General features: G+C 46.9%; 2 protein-coding genes across 3 annotated transcripts in view; one reads left to right on the forward strand and one right to left on the reverse strand.

Annotated features, from left to right (window-relative positions):
- Positions 1-17112, reverse strand: part of EXOSC7 (exosome component 7) — a 35757-nt gene extending 18645 nt beyond the window's left edge. Inside the window, exons 1-3 of the mRNA XM_025458235.3 lie at positions 16992-17112; positions 8170-8271; positions 7773-7867 (exon numbers count right to left, since the gene is read on the reverse strand). Coding sequence (XP_025314020.1) covers positions 7773-7867; positions 8170-8271; positions 16992-17048 — 254 coding nt within the window. The 5' untranslated portion in view covers positions 17049-17112. The remainder of the gene's footprint in view (positions 1-7772; positions 7868-8169; positions 8272-16991) is intronic.
- A 135-nt stretch (positions 17113-17247) lies between these two features.
- ZDHHC3 (zinc finger DHHC-type palmitoyltransferase 3) overlaps positions 17248-21455 on the forward strand; it is a 53721-nt gene continuing 49513 nt past the window's right edge. Inside the window, exon 1 of one of the 2 annotated variants that reach the window (XM_025458229.3) lies at positions 17248-17388. The gene's annotated coding sequence lies outside the window, so the exon portion shown is untranslated. Of the gene's footprint in view, positions 17389-18331; positions 18410-21455 lie in introns of those variants that run through there. The other variant, XM_049098549.1, reaches the window with a different exon arrangement.

Raw genomic sequence — 21455 nt, forward strand, 5'->3', positions numbered from 1 at the left:
GCGGAACTCGATCCTGGGACTCAATCCTGGGACTCCAGGATCACGCCCTGGGCCAAAGGCAGGTGCCAAAACGCTAAGCCACCCAGGGATCCCACAACATTCCCATTTAATGGGAAATTTTTGAGGGTTTTGGCTTAATAAAAACCCTCAATACATCTGACATAAGTTAACAGTCCAGTAATCATGTTACTGTAATGAATAAGGTCCAGAAAGGTAAGACACCAGCTGTTTCACAATGTTCTCTACAAAATCACATACTGAAGCTTTCTGGTCCATGCACTCACTCATCCAGAAGGTACCAGCTCTACAGTAGGCACTGGAGAAGGAGAACCTGAACAAAAGGCAGATGAAGGCCCTAAGTTGGCAATGTCCCAAAATCAGGGAGAACTTCATGACAGGGAGAAAACAGCAGCAGTGGGGCTGGGGAGGATGTCGACCAGTGCTGGGGGTTACAGGAAACCTCAAACCCGAATGTGAGCACATGTCGGTCAGGCTGCAGACAGGTAGGGGGATTCCATGCAAAGCAAAACCCATGTGAAGGCTCTAGGCTATGCCCACCCCTGTGTAATGCTGAAAGAAATCTCACCTAATATATTTAAATATCCCTTATGTCATCCTACTATAGGTGTAAGGATGGCCCCTGAGACAGAGTGTCCACTATATAGTAACTTTGCTTCTCTAGTTATATAGCCTTCCCTTAGCACTATTAGCCAGCAGAGTCCCAACTTAAAATCCCTAAGAGAAACTTCACCCCTACAGCAGCCTCAGTGTTCCCTCACTGCTTCTGTGGGACTCAGGCACTGAGCCATGAAAAGCAGCTCATTTGTGGTGAAATAATCAAGTTACCAAGAATCAATTCAATAATTTTGCACAGCCAGCAAAACAAAAGCTGTTTCTAATTTATGCACTAAGTAATCAATATTAAGATCCATCTTTTAAGTGTTTAAAAACACATCTATATAGATCTGAGTAGACAAATCCAGCCAGAGGTGCTTATGCTTACAACGTGTACTTTTTCCTGACTGCTGCGGGCCACACCCTCCTGGGGGGGGGCACTAATTAATTTACTCGGGGATGATGTATTCGTTCTTTTACAGCCCTAGGGGATAGCTTATAGAACTTCTCAGGTCCAAATGGCTAAATTAATCTACGCACAAAACCATGCCCCACTGGGGGTTTTTTGACACTGAACTAATTTAAAGTGGGAATTTTTCCTATTCTAAAGGTTTTTTCTTTAAACACACTATTTTTTCAGCATAGCTGGTAGCCAGGCAGAGAGGCAGGTTTAGAGGCTCATGAGACCGTGGAAAGTTCTTGTGTCTGGATGGTGCCTAAGCCTTGGAGTGCCTCTGGGGAGGAGGCTGGAAAAATGGAAGGAAATTGTCAGGGCTGGGAGGGGGTAGGGGCACAAAACTTCAGGTAACATGAAAAAAGTCAGAGACCCCATATTCTAACAAAGGATGAAGAGTAGGGTTGGGATAGAGAACTGAGGGTTCCCCCCCACCCATCACTAGGGATGCTCCTAGCACAAGGACACTTCTTGGTAGAGGTGGAGAGAGAGATGCAGACCTGGAAAAGGACCTCAGAGACCATGTCGGAGGACAAGAAACCAAATGCCCACAGGGGTCCAGCCAGATAAGCACATGCTCTGAACAAAGAGCTACCAGTGATTAACAGGCAGTGATGGGGACTCTGACAAACTTTCTAGCCCATCTAAAGGCATTTTAACTCACATTTGAAAACAAACTGTTAGTGAAATATCTCACAAGTGGGTTCTGACCTATGGGAGAACAAGGAGACTTCACATGGTCCAACTTTCTCATTTTACAAGGAGAAAAACTTTAACAGCTCTTTTGAATGTTTACTATGTGCTTGAAGACACTTTTAGCATCTTAAATATACTAGCTCACTCAATACTCCTAACAACCCTTTGAGGTAGGCACTATTTCTGAGCCCATTTTAGAGAAAACGGAACTGAGTCTCAGGAAGGTTATATAATTTGTCCAAGCTCACACAATTAGTGACTGCGGAGCTAAAATTCCAACCCAGGCAGCCCGGCCCTTACCTGCTAGGCAGCAGTGGACTCTCACCGAATGTGTTATGTGGCATGTCTGGCTTATATAACCTAATGTGAGTCAAGGTAATGAATGGATGCTCTGGTCCTGGGACTTCTTACTAGACCACAAATACTGTAGTCAAGAATGCAGACCAAAGGAGTCCTACATAAAAGGCTTCTCTATTAAATGCAAAGTTTAGAAAGAGAGAACGTGCACACAGGATGATAAATCAGCCCCTGCTCAGAGGTATCACAGTACATTCTTTCAGTAGCAGAGTTTACACTTGGGACATAAAACCAAGTTCTTTCTGTATCTACAACTGCCAAAACCAATTCAGATCCCTCATAAAGTATGACCCAACCCCTCTTCTGGGGCTGTGGGGAAACTGCTTACTGAGCAGATAAACTAGTAAAAATCCTGGGAACGCTGCCCCTCCCAGTTCTCCACCCCTCCTGACTCATCACCTCTACTCTGCTCCTCTGGCTTGGGACTTCTCTGGTTTAACTAGGATAGGGTGAGATCAAGGACATGTCTACCTGGGACAGGACTTCACACACTAGACCCATTGTTTCCTCTGGGATCAATCTAGCCTGCAAATCCTTGGAGTCTTACAGCCGAATCAGGTCAGGACTATGGCAGAAAAAAATGACTCAGTGGGTCTGTGGGGCAGGCTAACTCTGGGCCTTACCAGACCACTGGTCAGTCATCTAGCCCTGCAGCATGCCCCAATTCTTCCCATTCCCCTAGGTGTACAGGTGCTCATTCCTGAACCTGCAAAAGCTTCCCTCTAAGTGGGAACAGGGACAGTCGCACACTTTGAGCTTTTCATTGTAAGCCCTTGATTGAAGTTTCTGTAAGAGTTAATTAGTTCTGAAGACTTCCAGAGTATAGCTAGCTTCAACTGACTTCTGCAGGTTGCTTGTTGCTTTATCCCCCACCACCCCAGCCCACTAGGCACTAACAGTATCCCCTTTAAGCAGCACTAAGCAGTAAGGAACAGAGATCAATGGCTCCATTTACCAATGCAGGGCTGGAAGCTTCTGGTTCAATATGAGTGATAAATACGAGTGATCACAATGAAAAGTAGTTAAGATCCCATAGGGAAGTGGCAACTGCTGGGCACACTGAAAAGTCTATGAATGAAAAATGTTCTCAACTGCCCCAGTGAAAAGCCCCGAAGCCTCTAGAAGAGGCTAAACCATTCCTCCTGATACTCCCCCATCAACATGGTGTCTGAGCTACAAAGAGACTAGATGGACCGCCACCTAGTGGTAGCCCAGAGTGACATACCAGCTCCCTAAATTCTTAACCCTCCTCTGGGCCTCAGATGGAAACCATATTTTCCCAAAGTTTCAAAGTTCTTATTTAAAACAGCCTGTTCTCAAGTTACAGCTAACAAACCAAAGACAGGAGACAAGAATTAGAAGGTCCCAGTTTGTTCCCAGTTTGAGTTGTGTGTGCTGCCAGGCATCTCCCGGGCAGTGCTCAGGAACCCCAAGTCTTTACTACTCCACCGGGACGGGGCCAGGGTCAGCGCAGCTGGGTACCTGCCCCAAAGAGCAGCACTCCCAAGACATAGGGAATATTATAGGGGAGGGAGGCAACATCTAGCTCAGGTGCCAAGTATTATTCCTAGTGAAGTAGAATGAGTTAGCAGAAAAGCAGTTCGTTTTCTGAGACCTCTCTAATCACTGGGAATGTAAATGATTAAACTTTGGAAGTTACTGCTAAGTCACATTGGGCTCAAACTGACAACCCCACACCACCCCGACTACTATCCTCCAGCTGAATACCACCTCTGCTTCAGCCTATGGGTGGGTGAGTGCATTGGGTTCTCTAGCAGAGGGGCTGGAAGGTATCCCCCTTAGTGCTGGGCACAGCCATAAAGGTCCAGAAGCCCTTCCTGTTCACTGGATGAGAATAAAAGGGTTTGTTTGTGCAATTCAGAGTTGCTCTTTGAAGACTCAGATGAGGTTCCAATAAAGGTGGCAGCCAGCAGTGCCTGGTAAATCAACATCTCCCTCCTCTGTAGGAATACAAGATTTTGTGAATCTCTCATGGTGATTCTGATGTGGTAAACAAAGGCAGAAGGAAATGTAGATAAAATTAAATGTCCATACAACCTGCAGCCCATTGACAAATATTTGAGGAAGGCAGAGTATAAGGTTCCTCCAGGAAGCTCCTAAATGTCCTTTTTTTTTTTTTTAATTTTTATTTATTTATGACAGAGAGAGAGAGAGAGAGAGAGAGGCAGAGACACAGGCAGAGAGAGAAGCAGGCTCCATGCACCGGGAGCCCAACGTGAGACTAGATCCTGGGTCTCCAGGATCGCGCCCTGGGCCAAAGGCAGGCGCCAAACCGCTGCGCCACCCAGGGATCCCCTCCTAAATGTCTTAATGTTAATGCCTTGCTAGTGGGAAAATCAACCTTAGTTTGACAATAGCAAGGCCTCCAGTATTAGGTGAATCTTCTTTAGCATATGAAGATCCTCTTGGAATTTCCCTTATCTTTACTTTCCCCAACCTCAAAGTATATAATCAGTTACTCCTCACAATCCAGGGGCAGCAGAGGGCAGCTGGCAGCAGCAGCAGCTCTTTCTGCCCATGGGTCCTATCCCCCGGCATTAATAAAACTACCATTCTGTACGAAAGACATCTTAAGAATTCTTTCTTGGCCATCAGCTCCAGATCTCACCCCACTAAACCTCCCCTATACATATTCAAAAACTACATCAGTTCTACCTGCTAGACTGATCACATTAACCAAGCCACTTGAAGACACTAAGGCATGCCACCTTACGATTATCCATTTTGAAAGAGTCAGAACTCCTTGGGAACTGGAGCTTCTGGGCCTGCTGGGGGTCTCCTGAGACTTAAAAAGGGACAAAAGAAAGGAGCAGGCAGCCGTGTATGGCCAGGAGGGCTACTCCTAGAAGGCAGATCTTGGCCTCCTCCCATCCTGGAGCCACCCTCCCTTTACAGCTGGGATAAGAAAGGAACAAGAGCAGCAGGCTAACTGGAGTCATGTTCAGACACAGAGCCACAATGAACTGTGTCCCCTATACCAAGCATCTGAGGGCAACACCTTCCCTTAGGTGTGGTTGGGCTATCTGTGGTTTGCCTAAGTGAAGGAGGTAGAAGATAACGAAGAGGTGAAAAAGAGAAACAAATTACAGTTCTTTGCCTGCCCCTCAGTGACCATTTACTGCACTGAATTAGGCAGATCAAGGCCAGAAGAGGCATTTTTCTGCCACCAAGAGCAATGGGATAAGTTGGAGGCCTGAACAAGGTCACAGAAACTTAAAGGATGGGCCAGTCCCATTGGATGACTCAGACTGGTGAGAGCAGCCAGGTCCAACCAGGAGAGGAGATTGCCTGGCGGCGGGGGGGGGGGGGGGGGGGGGTGTCTTGCAGGGCAGGCTGTAGGAATGTGCTGGAAGGAAACTGGCCGGAAAGCTAAATGCAGATACATTCTCAGAACTCTGAGCACAATACCCCTGGAAAGCTGGCTTCTGCAGACTGCATGAAGTAGAACAAGCAAAGACTTAGACTGGGAGAAATCTGAGCTGGCATTTCCAGCTCTATGACCCTGGGGAATTTCACCTACCCACCCTCAACTCCATTGGTCGTCTCTCTCATAGCAATGTTGTGAGGACCAACTTCTTTTTATTTTATTTATTTAGTGTGCGTGTGTGTAGAGTGGGGGACAAGATCTTAAGCAGGCTCCATACCCACCATGGAGCCCAACACGTCACTCAATCCCACGACCCTGAGATCACGACCTGAACTGAAATCAAGAGTCGACATTTAACTAACTGAGCGACCCAGGCACTCCAAGGACCAAACTTTGAGTCTGAAAGACTAACTCACTATATAAACGGGGGTTAGCACCTATGCTGAAAAGGTGCACACAGCAGGCCCAAGGCTGCTACCTCTGAAGGGCCTGCTTGTAAGGTGGGCCCTCAGGTAGCATCTGGGAACTTGACAATCAGAGCGTTCCCAGTTAACAGTGAACTGTGGTCCATTGTGCCTAGACTATTTGTGCAAATAATATGGTAAGGTGAATATGTGCTTTCTTTCTAAGATTCTGGAATTTGGTATGTGTTAAGGAGAGGGTACCCATGTGACCGGCCCCAATAAAAATCTCGGGTGCCAACTCTCTAATGGGCTTTCTTGGACAGAATCATCACACGCATGTTGCTGCATTTCCGTTGCTATAATAAATCTCAGCCATGAGTACAACTATATGCTGAGTCCTGTGGGTCCCTCTAGCAAATCTCCAAATATGGGGGTCTTGGGGACTCCCATACAGAATCAATATTATATAGCTGCACCTAGCATGAGCTAATAGAGATCCTTACCCACTTTAAGAAAGCCTGCTGTCACCACCTAGTTAGAAGCAAAGTTATAGACAGAAGATGGGATTGGGCCAGCAACCCAGGAAAGAGCCCTGAGCCTGAAAAAGGGGAGGCAAGGGCTGGGGGTGCTTCCTTTAAACCCGCTGGGAGCCAGTCATTGTGGTGGTGCTCACTCTGTCTTCCTCATTTCCTTTCTTCATCATTGCAACAGTATCATTATCCCTATTTTTTAGATAGAGAAATTCAGGCACAGAGAGACTAAGTAACTAGCCTGAGATCACATAGCTGGCCAGAGAAGACTGGCTGGCTGCAGAAAGTGCAGAGTCCTGGCTCTTCCCAGCACCCACACTGCCTGCCTCACTGCCACTCCCTCCGTTTGTTGGGTGGTTTGGCTGGCCCTTATCCTTTCTCTGCCAAGCAAGTCATGAAAAGTTTTCTGCAAAACTAGAGCAGGAAGAGAAACATGGCATTTAGACCAAATGACCCTTCTTATCTACATTTTATATTTTTTGAAGCACCACAAAACCCACCATTTTGCTACTCTCAGGACCACCATGTGCTGGGCTGCCTGGCAATGCCCTCCTCTCTGACAAGGACAATGAGGCCCAGCACAGGCTAGGTGACTACACAAGGGCAGGACTTGAGCCAAGGCTTTCTTCCACATAGTCCAGTGCCCAACACCTAGAAGGAATGCAGGAAATACCTACTGGCTGCAGGAATGATGACTGAATACAAAATAAAAATGGGCTCAACAGGAAACAAGAGGTCCAGTCTCTCAATCTTCTTTCAAATTGTTTTTCTTTAGAAGCACCTTGGTGGCTCAGCTGGTTACACATCTGACTCTTGATTTCGGCTCAGGTCATGATCTCAGAGCTGCATGAGGTAAAATCAAGCAGACTCCCCACAGAGCTCAGGCTCTGTAACAGGCTCCACATTCAGTGGGGAGTCTGCTTGAGGATTCTCTCTCCCTCCCCACCCCTGGCTCATGTTTGTGTTCTCTCCCTCTCTCAAATAACAAAAAAAAATCTTTTTAAAAAATAAAATAAATCATTTTTCTTTAAAAGCATATGCATAGGGGCACCGGGGTGGCTCAGTCAGTTAAGTGTCCAACTCTTATTAAAGATAATGTATGTAAAACATTCATCACATTGCCTGCTATGTGGTAGGCAATTAATTAATGGTGACTATCATAATGTGTTTCAGAAGTAAATAGTTGCAAATGGAAAAAAAAAAGTGTCCAACTCTGGTCTCAGCTCAGGTCTTGATCTCAGGGTCATGAGTTCAAACCTCATGTTGAGCTCCACACCCAGTGTGGAGCCTACTTAAAAAACAAACATACATATATACATAGTACTGACCAGTCAACAAAGAACTCCAAGTAGCCTTCATTTGGTTTCTCCAGCTTTGGCGTCCCCATTTCTGCTTTCACTCCCACCAAGATGTCTGTGTGACCCTGCAGAGACACATAAGAAGGGTCCTCACTCAGGGCAGGTAGCTAGATACCCAACCACCTCCCTTCTCTCACAGACTATGCCCCTGGGGGACCATTTTAGGAGCAGCGCATAGGAACTTGGGAAGTGGCCCTTTGAAAAGGTAAAGGGTCCTTCAGACCTAGACAGACACCCTCCCAGAGTTTGGCTTGGGTCTTGGATTCCCTAGAAAAATATGCCTCCCAAAGCCCAGAGGAGTCTGCAGCTGGCTCTCTAGGGCCTGCCGATCCTCCCCATGGGCATGAACTATAGCCACAGTACTTACTAGTTTGACTCTGGCCGACCCACTGGTGTTAGACACCACGTCAGTTTCTACTTCAACACATCGGTAGTCCTCACAGCCACGGCCATCCACACGGAGGTCTTCCTAAAGTGCAAGAACCACAACTGTAATACAACCACAACCAAACCACCAACAGATTACTAAACTCATTCATGCCATTTCTCCCAGGAGAACTAGGCATTACAGCATCCCGTTCTCAGTGAATCATCCAAAATTCTATCCTTGTAGCTAGGAACAACATTACTATTTTACACAGGAGGAAATGAAGACTCAGAGATGTAAAGCAGTGTATCTGAGGTCCCACAGCTGGTGACACAGACCAAAGGTGGGCTTACACCCAGGCATGGCAAAGTGGAAAGTCCGTACTACATCCCCCCTATACCGAAAAGGCACACAAAACAGACAAAATCTGAACAAGAGACAAAATAAGCTGCCTCTTTCCAAATCTGCCATGCCAAAATTGCACCAGGAAGTATGTATTGTCAGAGCTACGGGTACAACTGTCTCAGCTGTAGCCCTCCTGCCCCCTAAACTCAACAAAATCCACTCTGCGGACAGACAAAAATAACTAGCCATTATCTTCTAAGCCAGGCATTCTCTAGAATAGGGACAGCACACTTAGGCCCGAGGGCCACCTGCTTCTCTGAAATGTTTTCCTGGAACACAGCCACGCCTGTTCCTTGAGGCAATCTAGCTGCTTTCACACTCAATGATTGTGACGCAGATCTTATAACCTGAAAGCCCCAAATCTTATCTAGCCCTTCACGGAAAAGTTTGTCGACTCCTGCTGCAGAAGATAGATTTCAGAGTGGTCTACGATACTACGTATCCCTTGTCCCCTTTTATTTACTTCTTCCATTAGTTACTTATACCAATATAACTCACAGATCTCTGTTTTATGCTGTAGTTATAATCCAATACTGTCATTATTTATCCTGCTGCTCAAAGTGTTCCAGATCTGGCCACTGGGAGTTCCTTTGGGTTGGTTCCTACATTCTTTTGACATGCCTGCAACCTTTTTTGAGAACATCTTTACTTCTGACAAGATGTTCCAGCCTCTTGAATTTTTCCCTGCCCCAGCCCTGGGATTAGCCCTTCTTCTGAGGAGTCATGATTCCTTTCATTGAAGAACAGTGCTTTAAAATCCAGGATCTGATTGCTAAGTAAGTTCATTGCCACTGGGATATCATTGCTTCCAGAACTTCTCTGCAAAGGGAACTAGGTAACACTGATGTACACTAACCCACACAGCTGTAATTCTTTCTATGTCCATCCACGTAATAATTATATCTACACACCTATTATATCCACATAACTATTACAAGGCCATGTGTTCACACTGATAAGTTGGTTCTAACCTTCCTCCTCCTATTTGTAACTTCTTTCTCAGAAAGGGAGAAACCTGGCTCTCATTATCCACAATGTATTTATGTATTTGTGAAATCTTGAGAAACAAATTTACTAATGGAGGACAGTACTTGGGTCCAGTTCTTTTGTCTTTAGCCTTACAGTCCCATCTGGAACCCTGTTTCCTGGTGTCTTCCCCAACCTTCAGTTTGGCTCTTCTATTCCTCTGCACCCCTGTGAGGTTCTAGTGCTGTCAGTGCTCCAGTGTGGCTACTTTTAATCATTTATTTACTTTTTGGGTACGTGGACTTATCGCCATGACTCTTTTGCTCAAAGTTATCAGAAAAGGTGTGCTCAGGGAAAGGCCACTCTTCCCTCAGCCCTATTTACATGCCCTCCTTCTTTCTAGCTCTTTCCCAGCCACCCCAGGCAGTCTGTTTAATTGCTGGTTCATCATTCCCGTACTTCCTTTGCATAATCGAGCAGATATGTGAATATTTTTTATACCCGCTTCTTTCTTACATGAAGAGAAGCATACTAGAGATACTGTTTTATACTTTGCTACTTCTGCTTTTTTTTTTTTAAACACTTAAGAATACATATGCAGGAAATCACTACACATCAGCTCATGGAGATCTTCCTCATTTTTTGTAAACATTTTTTCAAAGCATTTTTTTCTTTCAGAAAAAGACTCAGCTTCATCAGATTCTCAAAGGGGTTAATGCTCCTCAAAATGTTTAAAAACACTGTTCTAAGCTATGTGTCACAAATTTATCTTTAAACTGCCAGGCTCACTGCATATATGACTGACTTTTGATTTTGAGATACTGAAATCCAGCAAAGCACACCATTTGCCCAGCTCCAACCTTCTCTGTTCCTACTCTTCCCCATCCCAACTCCTGTTAATGCAGAGAAAATAAACATTACAGGTCAGCTTGAAGTCCCTTTGCTGCTCATCCAATCCCCAGGCCATCCCCTCCCTGGAGGCAGTCCCCATCTTGAGTCTGGGGAGATCTGTACTTAAAAAGCAACAGAATTTCAAGTCTAGGAAATGAACTCCAAGGACCAACTCCATAAAGTGATCTCTCTTCACTGGAGGATCCCCAAACTATGTAACTATCTCTTTAACAACTCACCCATAGAACAGGAAAGGCTTCTTCCTAGGTCAATCTCTGATGCCCCATCCCCCAGTAGTGCCCTGTGAGGAATGTGAAAACAGGGCCCAGAAATATCATTTACAAAGACCTCCTTCCTGCCTGAGTCGCAGGTCAGGTGTATATGCGTGAGCAATCACTAGGAGTATTAGTCATGGGCTCCAGGCCTGGTCCTGCCATACCTAGCTGCTTGACCGAGGACAAAATGCTCAGACTAGTTTCCTCCTTTGTTGAAAGATGGACATTGAATTAGAAGGCCTCAAAGGTACTTTTCTAATTCTACAGATCTATAAGTTAAAACAGCCACAATTATTTGCAAAAACAAATAGCAGCTACTCTCTAACGTGCAATTACTTTACTTGGGATACTGTGCTAGGAATGCTACACAGTTGACACATTTACTCTCAAAATAACCCTGTAAGATAGCTTTTTGTTGTTGTTGTTGTTCCTCTTTACAAATGAGGAAAGAGGTTGAAAGACTCTAAACGTCTGGGCTCAGGTCACATAGCCAGTAAGGAGCACTTTAATTCCAAGCCAGAATTCCACATGCTTCCCTGCATTCTCACTGTGCAACAGGAGACAGACAGTGCAGGCCTCCCTCAAAGGGTGAACGGCTGGCTCCACCAGTTGGTCCTAATGATGGAGAAAACAATTCTGAATGCAAGGAGGCCATGAGGTAACAGGGCTTCCGACCACAGCTTTAAAATACCACTTATCTGGAAAGACCTAGTCACAACCCTTTGTAGTGATAACCCCCTTGTTCAAAGAGGGGGCTGGGAGGGGTAAAAAAAAAAAAAAAAAAAAAAAAAACACAGGCCATTAAAATCACTCTCTGCTCCCTGGCAAAGGCTCACTGGGAAAGGCTCAGGTGACAAGTAAAGAGAAAAATCTACAAATTTCCCTTTCCAAGGATGCGGAGTATGTATTTTTTTCATAGAAAAAAGCACCCAAGAGAATGGGAGGAAAACCAAAACCAAACTAAACCAAAACAAAACAAAAAAACACAACAAATTAGTCCATGAATCACTGCACTCAGAATTTTTTTTTTTAATCCAGCTTTCCTCATAAAAGGCTTAAAAATTACCCAAACCTGCTTGGTCTGGCTCAGAGCCAGACATCTTACCAAAATGTTTATTTACCAGTAGTACTCAGAAGCAAAGGAATGAATCCATGTGTGAACATTTAAACAGGGGCTGCCCTGCAGTGAAAGCTCCATCCAACAAATCAACAGAGATGTCAAAAAGTGATGGACAACACCATGGAGTGGCAAATGTAATCTTTTTTTTTTTTTTTTTTTTTTAAGATTTATTTATTTAAGAGAGAGAGAGAGCATGCTTGTGAGAGGGGCAGAGGAAGAGAGAGAGAATCCCAAGCAGAATCCCCACTGAGCATGGAGCCTGATGTGGGGCTCCATCTCACAACCCCAAGATCACAACCTGAGCCAAAACCAAGATTTGGACGCTCAACCGACTGAGCCACCCAGGTACCCCCATCCTCTACATAAATCTCTCCTGTCACATACCAGCTTTGTGCCCTTGTGCAAGTTAGTTTCTAACAGCTTGGAGTCCATCTCTTTGTCTAGAAAGCAGGAATCACTCCACCTCATAGAAATATAGAAGAATCCAAAAGCCAGGAATCATTTAGGGGACCCTCAGCACAGTGCAGCACACAGAAGTACCCCCTGCACAGTTTCCTTCTCCTGCTTCTGGGGCTAGGATCAGCTCACCAAATCCTCGAAAACAACCCTGCAGAGAGCTTATCAATGAGGTAGGTCACTGAGGTGCCTGTGGCAGAGTGGAAGTAACCCAGTCCTATCACTCACTAAAGGAAGCTAACAAGTTGGCTCTACTAACATAACACACTTGGGAGAATTTAGACCCTGGCCTTGGCAGTGATGCTAACCCTCCATTACCTCTCTCTGATGTGTCCAACACCTCACACCTGCTACAGAACGGAGACTAGGATGCTTCACCTACTAGAACGCAACTCCAGTTAGGAGAAGGACCACATCAAATAAAGTTCTACAGACCCTGGCCCAAGTCACAGAAGGGAAAACCAGATGCCAATCCTCATTCATCTTCCAAGCGTATTGAGTAGTCTGCATTTCCTTTCAAGGATGTGATTCTGTTCACCTTGCAAACTGCTGGGGTGCAGGCTCTTTGTGCCATGGGCTTGCAAATGGAAAGGGCACGGGGCTCAAAATCAAGAGTCCTGGGGGCTCACTCCAGCTCTGCATGGCCAGGTTGAACGGCTGAGTATAGACTACTTGGTTTTATAGCTAACAACTCCAATCTCAGCCCCATTCCTGCTCTTTTGCACTGTTCTGCTAACAGAGCTTACAATGAAAGCTAGAGCCACAGAAAAGAAACCGAAACTGTGAGCTGAGCTACCCTCCCTTCAATTGCCAGGAAAAATTCCATAAAATGGCTTTGATAAGGCCTCGGGGGAAGCCTCTTGGTGGGGCTAATCCACTGCCAGGGTCTGATCTGAACTTATGAAGGCCAGTTTAATATCCAGGCCATGGCCACAGCACCATTAAGCAGACCTCTGGAAAGCCTAGTGTGCGTCCAGCTCCACTGAAGCCACATGACTCAGTCACTGCCTACCTCCAACAGCCAGAGCCAGTGGTAGGTACACAAGCCCAAGCATACAATCCAGAGAGCAACCAGCTTCTCTGGCATGAAACTGTCTTTCTCCTTGGAATCTGATCTCTGACCTGGAAAATACTTGAGAAGGGAGTGAAAGAGGAACTGACCAGTGAGGTTGGAGGGAGGCTGGAGAGGCCACATAGAAGAAAGGTATGGGGGTTGGTGGGGGGCAAGCAGTGGAGACAGATTTACCAAGATGAAGGGAAGTTGGATGGCAAACGCTGCAAAGAGATATACTTCAGGAGAAGTGGATGTGTCACCATAGATATAAAGACAAGCAGTCACACAAACCACGTGATTCACTGCGGAGCCCATGAGATGCAGTACCCTGGAGCAGCCTTGGGACTTTCTAGCCCTTGCAACAAATCCCCTTTTTCTTGAGATAATTTAATAATCTCTGGTCCTCAACAGCCACAGGCTGTTGGCAGTCACTGTGAAGGCTGGGAATATAATATGCATGGTTCAGCACAAAGCCATACTTCTGATGGAAAAAACAAACTTGACAAGGAGACAACATCTCTTTAGGGTTGATCACATGCCAAGTGCTCTATATTTCCTCATTATGTCATTCCTCACGAGCCCATTTTGCCCCCCAAATGGATACAGTCTCATTTTACCAGAGTGAGCTAGATGGGAAACTCAGGTAAAATCCCTCAGTGAATGGTGTAGCTGGGAAAGGAGCTCAGTCTGGTTCACAGTGGAAGACCATATGACCCCAAGTAGGCAGAAGCAGAGACTCCAAAGCAGACTCTCAGCTGGGCCAGGCCAGTGGTCTGCCCGTAAGCCAGCATCTGCTGGCAGCATCAAAATCTCCCAACACTGGGCAGCCCCAGTGGCCCAGTGGTTTAGTGCCGCCTTCAGCCCAGGGTGTGATCCTGGGGGCCCGGGATAGAGTTCCACATTGAGCTCCCTGCATGGAGCTTGCTTCTCCCTCTGCCTGTGTCTCTGCCTCTCTCTCTTTCTCTCTGTGTGTCTCTCATGAATAAATAAATAAATAAAATCTTTATTATTTTTTTTATTTTTTTTATTTTTTATTTTTTTTATTTTTTTTATTTATTTATGATAGTCACAGAGAGAGAGAGAGAGAGAGGCAGAGACACAGGCAGAGGGAGAAGCAGGCTCCATGCACCGGGAGCCTGATGTGGGATTCGATCCTGGGTCTCCAGGATCGCACCCTGGGCCAAAGGCAGGCGCCAAACCGCTGCGCCACCCAGGGATCCCTATTATTTTTTTTAAATAACATCTTTAAAAGAAAAAAAAAAGAGAATGGATCTGAGGAAGTGGGACAGGATAAATGGAAAGGTTGATCAATCAGAATTCTTAGTAGATGATTGGATTGGTTTCCCTGTCACCCTTAGAAGGCTGAGATGTCCTACTCTTGTTAGGTATATATTATATTATAATTTTTATGTCATTGAATCTTTGAAACTGGCTTGAAGGTAAACATTATTATCTCTACATTGCAGACAAAGAACTGAGCTCAGACAGGGTAAGTCACTTGTCCAAGGTCACACAGAGAGTGCGTAATGGAGTGGGGACAGAAATCCAGATCTGATTGCAGAGCCCGTCCTCGACTTTCATGCTGCTTTCCTACTGCAGTGAAAGCCATTGTCTTATGGTCCTTAAATAGAGATCCCAAAGCAAAGGCCAAAGAGAATCCCCTTTTCTACTTCTCTTTCTTTCTCTTTCCTCTGGAATCCTATGAGCAAATAGGAAAGAGGAAGGGAAATTCTGGATACCACCACCATCACCACCACCGCCCCCCTTCCTCCCCATACCATTTTCAAGACTTTATTTTTTTATTTTTTATTTTTCATTTTCGAGACTTTAAATAGTGCATGGTATATACTGTATTGTTAACCCAGGGATTGGAGCCTGGGAATGGACATTTTCATAAAGTGTTGGGAGATTTTTTTTTTATTTTATTTATTTATTCATGAGAGACATACACAGAGAGCATAAGTATGCTGAGAGCTCATCTCAAATGCTATTTCCCTAGGGAAGTCTCCCCTGACTTACTGGACCAGATCAGGTCCCTGATTTTTCTCCTTCACAGCTATCAGTACAATTTTACATACAAACACATATACAGATCTGTAATTTCTGTCTCTTCCTTCTAGCATGGGAGCTCCATATAAGTAGGCAGGCTCCTTCCTATCTGTGAGTCCAGCTTAATTCTAGGTTGAATGAATGAACACAGAGTCCTGAAAACACACAGAGGAAGACCTGACATGGATTAAAGGGAGCAATTCCACATCCTTAGGGAAGCCTTCAGAGCATCACAGGCCCCAATATTGTAGAACTCCTTTGACTTCTACTAACTCTACCACTCCCTTTGCATATATGTTACTTTGCCTTTTCTAGTACTTATTCATCTTTGAAATAATAAAAGAATAAACGGCTGATGGAAAGGGAAGCTGAATTTGAGCATACTGGACCAAAAGCGAAAGAAAAGAGGGGCACCTGGGTGGCTCAGTGGGTTGAGCGTCTGCCTTTGGCTCAGGGTGTGATTCCGGGGTCCTGGGATCGAATCCCGCATCCGGCTCCCTGCGAGGAGCCTGCTTCTCCCTCTGCCTGTGTCTCTGCCTCTCACGAACAAACAAATAATATCTTCTTAAAAAAATAGGGATCCCTGGGTGGCGCAGCGGTTTGGCGCCTGCCTTTGGCCCAGGGCGCGATCCTGGAGACCCGGGATCGAGTCCCACGTCGGGCTCCCGGTGCATGGAGCCTGCTTCTCCCTCTGCCTGTGTCTCTGCCTCTCTCTCTCTCTGTGACTATCATAAATAAATGAAAATTTAAAAAAAAAAAATTAAAAAAAAAAATAAAAATAAATAAAAGCGAAAGAAAGACACAAAATGATTAGGTTTCTAGGGGCAAGAACCGAATGCCGGTTAGACTTCACCAAGAGGTCTGGGACGGTCTCTAACCTGGGTAGAGTACAGACAAGGACACACACACACACACACACACACACACACACACACACGGCTTCCTTTGGGAGTTCATTACGACCCGACATCCTCCAAGTCTTGCTCCGGTGTGGTCAAGTCTAGGGGCTGAAGACCACGGAAGATCTGAACACAGTTACAGCTGCCTCTGAATCTTTACTTCTGCACCGTAGAACTAAGTGCCACCGGTATAGGGCCGCTTTCTACGGATCTTTTCCCCTTTATTTGTAAGGAAATGTGCATTTTCAAAGCGCCCTCACATCAGTGTCCTCTCTCCCTGCGGTTCCCAACCACGAGGTAGGGAACAGCCACCAGCCCACCGCCAACCCCCGTTCCCCAGCACGGAAAAGCGAGGCTCAGCCCAGCGAGGCGACGCGCGAAGGCTGAAGAGGCGGCCCCAGGGGCCGGGCTCCCTCGCTAAAACAGGTCCCGGGGCGCGCCTCCCCACCCAGGTTCGGAACCCTGTAGCCGCGGGTCGCTGCAGGCGCGCACAGTCGTGGGCTGCCCGCGCCGTGGGGTCCTAAACACGCCCGCGTCGCCGGCTTCGGGCTGCGAACGCCGGCCGCCGGGCTGTGCGGCCACACGGGAAACGCCGCCCGGCCGCCTCCTTCCGAGCGGGCCTAGGGCGCGGCGCCACCCGCGGCGCCACCCGCAGCGCCACCCGCAGCGCCAGGGGGACGCGGTGGTCGGCGCCGCGGCGTAGCTACCTGGACGCCGTGCACGATGTACACCTTCTCCGCCTCGCTCAGCGCTACGGACGCCATGCTGCCGAGCCGCCCCGCTCGCCACACGTCATCGGCCCGCGTCGCCCCCGCGCCGACCACGCCCCCCCCCGCCCCGCGCGCCCTTGTGTCATCAGCCTGCGCCGCGGCCGCTCCTGCAGCCACCGCTGCTGCTGCCGCCACCGCCGGCAGCTCGATGGGCTTCTCCTGCGCGCCGCCCCGTGTCTGGACGAGTCCAGGAAGCCGCGGCGCCTCGTGCCGGGGAGCCATCGCTGCAGCCCGAGGCCGGGTCCCGGGTCGGGGGCTGCAGGGGGAGGCGACGGCGGCGGCGGCTGGAGCCCCACCGGGGGCCCGGGACTGGGGAACTGCCTCCGGCTTCACGGTCAGTTGAGAGAGGGAGGACCGGGGTTGAGTGAAAAGGCTGGGGTGAGGCCAGAGGCGCGGGCCGGGGCCGGAGCTTAGGACTTGCAGCGGGAGAGGCGCGCGTCGCAGTTTGCTCAGAGCTGGAGTTGAAGTAGCAGAGTGTGTGTGTGCGTGTGCGTGTGTGCGCGCGAAAGAAAGACAGAGACAGAGAGAGACCTGAGAAAGAGAGAGAGACCTGAAAGAGAGACCGACCCCGAGCGAGGGGAGGCGGACGTCGTGATTGGTCTGAGGGGCTGTCTCCTTGCTCTCCTCCCCGCTCCCCCCCCCCCCCCCCCCGCCCTCCGTCTTGCATTTCCCTAGTCCCCAGGGTGATTGAAAAGAAGAGGTGATGAACTTCGTTCTCGGTAGGAAGGGTCCGGGCTGGGAGTGAGTGCCCACTAGCCCCGAAGCGTCCTCACTCCCCTCCAAGGATTCCACCCCTGCCGCCTCTCCCTGGGGCTGACCAGACGCTGACCCCAAACCTTGCAGGATCCCCTTGCCCCAGGTGGTCGCTGGAGCATTGATTGCCTCAAAGAGAGGACGGGGGTTCGAGTCTTGGCAACTGGCACCGGTGAGGGGCACAGTACCCAGGCATCCCCAGCGCTTCCCGGTGATGGCTGGAAGCCTCGGCTTGAGAGTGTGGCCGCTGGGAGCTGTAGACAGCTGCCCCGAAAAGAAAGAAGCCAGTCCTGGCGGTGGCCAAGTGGGAGTATGGGCCTTGGGTATCCAGAAGGGATACCTGCAAGGTGAATATAGGGTCACTGAAGGAGCCCATTAAGGTGAGGCAAGGTAGGGTATGGTACGGATTTTAAAGAGGCCATGTGATAAATGAGGGAAGGTTAACCCTGAGTGATTGAGGCAAGGGGATCTGATGACTCTTCCAAATGTCCCTCTTTTTAAGGAGCCTCCCTGTTCTTAAAAGTGAAAATGCAGTAACCCTTGAGAGCTCGATCCTCTAAAGAATGTATTTCCCAGCTTGTAGCTTCAATACCGTTTCGCAGGTAACTATTGAGAGCTTACTGTGGATGGCTTTGTGCCAGCTTTGAAATGCTAGAACAAATAAAACACAACTTCTGCCCAGAGAAGCTCCCCAGGCAGAGGGTAAGGCTCTAGGGTCAACATAACCGCAGAACACGGTTAAGAACTACAATGATGGCACCCACGAGCACAGTGGAATTGGGGAGGTGGATCAGAGGGGGGTACAGAGAGAAGTACCTGCCTATATTCTTAAGCTGTAAACTGCTGAGTTCCAAAATAAGTGATCGCTTCTTGGTAGACTGGACATCAGTTGTTTTGTGTATCTCTACATAGTTCTCTTATAGGTCACCTGACAGCCTACAGGGTTGGACTTTGCCCTCCAGGGAAACTGAGAGATGAAGCTGGAAGGGTTTCCTTCTGAATAACAGCACAGGTGCCCCACCTGTTGTGGCACATAGGCATCTTTGTGTGGTTGGGCACCTGGTTTCTATGTGAGGAGCTTTATGATGAGACAAGGGACTGCTGATGTTAGAAATGATATTTTGTTCTAGAGATTGCCCAGAAAGTGGAGACCCTGAACATGGAATTTTAGCGGCTAGGATATTTAAGAGGATTGAGGATTTAAAAAGTGGCAGTAAATGGACAGATCAGAAAAGACAGAAGAGTCTGAGTTGGATGCCACAGAATCATCTTTCATGAAAATCTTTCAATGTGTCTTCAAAATATGGAACGAAAATTTGAACCATTCCCCTGACAATTGACTATTGATCAATTGACTAAAGGTTCCTTGCTGGAGAAAAGTTGGTATATTTGTTAAATAATATTGTGAAATACTATTGTGAATGATGTCTGATATGTTAGGCAAAGCGGGTCTGAGAGGTGTAAACAGCGGAATGTTTATTTTAAATTCTCTATTAAAACAATGACACCTTAACCGTTATATTTCAAAACCGGTGGAACATTTTTTATCGTTTGTTGTGGTAATGCATTAGACATTTTTAAAACTCATAAATTCAGAGTTCTTTTTTGGTTTATTGAAGCAAGTCAAAGAATGCATGTTAGCCAGAAAAATCAAAAAGCCAAGGACAACACCTTAGTCTATAAAACCAGCATATTTTTTCATCACTGTGAGGGTCTTCATGGGGTGGGGAAGCATATTGTTTTGTAGGTACATCCATTCTGAATCTCTGTACTCTATTAATTTTACTTAACACTGACTGACATGTGCTCATTACAGGCCAAGCTCTGTTCTAAAGCACTTTCCAAAGATTACTTGATTTAGTCCTCACAAGAGCCCATGAGGCAAGTACTGTTATTCGTATCTTACAGATTGGGAAACTGAGGTGGAGAGGTTGATTGTCAAGGTCACAGGTCACAGACTAGAAAGAAAGTGCTAGAGCTGGGATTTAAGACCAGGCAATCTAGCTCCCATACTTGCACTCCTAAAGTCCCTTTGTGCAGACTCCTCACCAGACTCCACTTCATTTGCCAGAGTATTTGGTGAAGGAAGTCTTTGTTTGTTATGGAATTGGTAGCTGCCCTGTAAGCTGTAGTTCGTTTTTTATTCCCAAAGCAGGGAGTCTATTCAAGCATAAATTCACATCCCTTGAATCCTTACTCTAAAGGAATGTTGAACGTGGTGCTGAGGATATGCTCCTATGTCTGTTTCAGCCAACCCTTTTAGATAGGGAAAAGATTACATGTAGGCCAAGTAGAACCTGACTCACAGTAGCTAAGAAGAGCCCTCAGCAACAGAGAAGGCCAATGGATCTAGAACGGATGGTGGAGCTAGGCACAGAGATCCAGATTCCAGCTATGTCTTACTCCCAGAATAGATATCTAGAAGCTCTTCAAACCGGAAGTATTTGTTTGTATGCCCGTGAGTGTCTCGTGTTCTTGTGGAGCCAGAGATGGGAAGCTGAAAGCACACCTACCTAAAAGGAGTTGAGGATTTACTGTAGCTGGGGAGCCCAGGCACTCAAACTAGCGCATAAACAAGACAAGGAATAAAGTGCCCAATTGAGCCAGTGTGGTAATTAGACGGGAGGCCAACCTATAATAAGGTGCTAATTGTGCAGGCCAGGCATCAAGGGCGAGAGGTAAAGAGCTGCCGCCAGCCACTAGCAGGCAACAATGACATTACAGAGGTGGAGTAAACCGTGTCCCACCTAACCTTGGTTAATTAAAGCAATAAAAGCTGGTTAGAAAAGAGCTTGGGGCCATGCTGAGTCCGTGGTGCTGAAGTTGGCAGAGAGCTCTTAAAAGCCCAGCCAGGGAACATCTTTCCAGTCTCAGAGAGATAGCCAAGTGCTAGGCCTTTACCTTTGCATTTTCACAATTAGCCCAGCACGGCAGAAAAGCAGAAGCAAACGACTGTTTTCCCTACAGATCTGTTTCCTTGAAATATTTTGACTTGTCCTCCCTGTGCCTTGTTTGAAGAAACACTCGGTATAAATAACCTATCCAGTCAGGCCGGCAGGTCTGGGGCTGTCTTGCTTTTCTAGAAATTACAACTTGTAATTACAGTGGTAGAAAAATTGATAGAACTATGTGGGTTAAGCTTATTCTCATTTAGAGGAACGGTTTTCATGTGTGTTTCATTTTGAAAGGGTAGCAGGGTGCTTATGTCTCTTCACTAGGGCATGTGTGAACAAAGGGGGTCACTGATTCTGATTAGCAAATCTGGAAATAGTTAAACACACATACACATGCTCACAGCCACAGAAATCCAAATAGAAATGGAACAGCGAAGTCTGGATATTGACCTGCTGGGGGAGAAAAAAAGAAACAGAGGCCATGCACCCTCGAGTTTCTTTCTGTTTTTGCATGTTTTTAATCCTTTGCTTTCCTCTTTGGAAGCAGATTTCCAGAGACAAATGACCAGGTTATTCCTGGCTCTTGACTGTAAAGGTAAGAAGGCTCCAGTTCCATGCCCCACTTAATTCAATTATCCATCCAAGAAATGCCAGAGAATACCAGGAAGACTCCCATCTTTTCATAATCTCCTCCAAACTGTAACCTTCCTGGTATGTAGAAATTTGGCAGTTGAACTCTGATTTTTCTAGGTTA

This window comes from Canis lupus, chromosome 20 (assembly GCF_003254725.2).
Source record: "Canis lupus dingo isolate Sandy chromosome 20, ASM325472v2, whole genome shotgun sequence".
Taxonomy (NCBI): Eukaryota; Metazoa; Chordata; class Mammalia; order Carnivora; family Canidae; genus Canis; species Canis lupus.